Source organism: Cyprinodon variegatus, unplaced genomic scaffold (assembly GCF_000732505.1).
Source record: "Cyprinodon variegatus isolate N-32 unplaced genomic scaffold, C_variegatus-1.0 Scaffold2202, whole genome shotgun sequence".
Classification (NCBI taxonomy): Eukaryota; Metazoa; Chordata; class Actinopteri; order Cyprinodontiformes; family Cyprinodontidae; genus Cyprinodon; species Cyprinodon variegatus.
In genome coordinates, this window is record NW_015152655.1 from 33,843 (window position 1) to 35,403 (window position 1,561).

The 1,561-nt window shown below is 52.4% G+C and overlaps 1 protein-coding gene across 1 annotated transcript; it reads right to left on the reverse strand.

The window, feature by feature from the left end:
- Positions 1–612: 612 nt before the first annotated feature.
- Positions 613–1,185, reverse strand: LOC107080666 (basic salivary proline-rich protein 2-like). The gene has a single exon (XM_015368873.1). It carries the CDS (start codon positions 1,183–1,185, stop codon positions 613–615), a length of 573 nt encoding a protein of 190 aa, XP_015224359.1.
- Between the last annotated feature and the right edge of the window lie 376 nt (positions 1,186–1,561).

The following is a 1,561-nucleotide window of genomic DNA, read 5'->3' on the forward strand; positions in this document are numbered from 1 at the left end:
ACAAATGTCAAACGGTAAAAACGATGTGTGACGTGTGGGTAGTACCCTTGATCAGACAGCAGGGGGCGGTGCCTGCTCGGTCAGGCTGTACCAACTGGAAATGCATATATGGCCTACTGCCATGTTGCCTCTCTGTGTGAATCTGTATGCCCTCTATGGAGGACCAATCCTGCCATAATAAAAAATAAATACAGAAATAAATAAATGCTCCAAAAATAAATATGCATATAATTATTTGCCCCCCAAAATACAATAAACAAATAAATGTAGGTAGAAATTAAATAATACAGTGAGTTATAATATTTTTGTCTGGTTTATTCCTCCTTTGTATTTTTTACCCTATTTATTTATTCCATGCTATTTATTTCTGCCTGTTGTTTTTCACATTTCTGTCTGATTTCTGCCTCATTATGCAAATGAGGAGGGGGCGTGGCTTATAGGGTCACCTTCTGCCCATTGGTTGATTAGCAGTAGCCGGCCACAGTCACAACAAACATGGCTACCTACGATGAAGCTGTCAGTGAGCTGAGACATTTAGCAACTGTTTTTGAAAAAATGACTATCATAAGCAATGAAACAATACCCAATTCCCAAATACATCTCAAGTCTCCGCTAAGTGTGGAGCTCATTCCCCCCGTCCTGCTCTCCCTCCGCTGGCTGGCGTCGGGGCTCGCCGGTGCACTGGTCGATTGTGCTGCTCTTGCTTCGTCTGGTGGGGGAGCGGCATGGTTCGCTCTGGCTTTGGCTCTGGCTTTGGCCTGGCTTTGGCTCTGGCTTTGGCCTGCCCACGGGCAGCTGAGGTGGGGGTGGTTGTGCCGGCTGCGGTCTGCTCTTCTTGCGGTCGGGCGCCGGGCGGCTTTTCTGCTCTTGGGTTGTTTCTGTGCGCGGTGTGTTGCCTTGCGCGGTGTTGGCGTCTGTCTTGGTGGGGTGGGGCCGCGCTTTTGGCCTGGGGGGCGTTTTGGGGGGGTTCCACGGCGCCTGCGGCCGGTTTGCGGCGGATGCGCTAGGCCCTGGCTGTGGGCGTGGCCGCCTGTGTGTTTTTCCTGGGTGGTGCGGTCTTGTTGGCTGTTGCCGGTCTCCGGGGCTTGGTGCCGGGGGCGGGGCGTGTTTCGGTGCTCTGTGGGGCCGGGGGCATTTAGGTCGGTGTCGTGGGGGGCCGGTGTTCGGTCCCCGGGGCGCCAGCATGGCGGCGGCTGGTAGGCTTCCTTGGGGATGTCTCTCCTCCTCCCTTGATGGGGGTCTGATTTCCGGGGCTGGCCCCTCCTTGGTGCCTTCGCTCTAGGGGTCCCTTTGGGCGCCTGGGGCTTTGGGTCTCCCGGCGCTGGTCTCAGTGCTCGGGGGGGGGGTGTGCCTCTCCAGCTCTCCACAACCACTATTGAGCATTTTTTCTATGGTTAAAACTTTACATTACTAGGCTTCAGGTACTTAGAGATTCACTTCCAAACAGAAACCACACATTCATATCTTCAGGTAACACAGAGTACATGTCAGACTTAATAATATTACTTTAGCAATAGTTTCAAGATGTTGCTTTATTGTATGTCTCGTACCATGTCTTTCG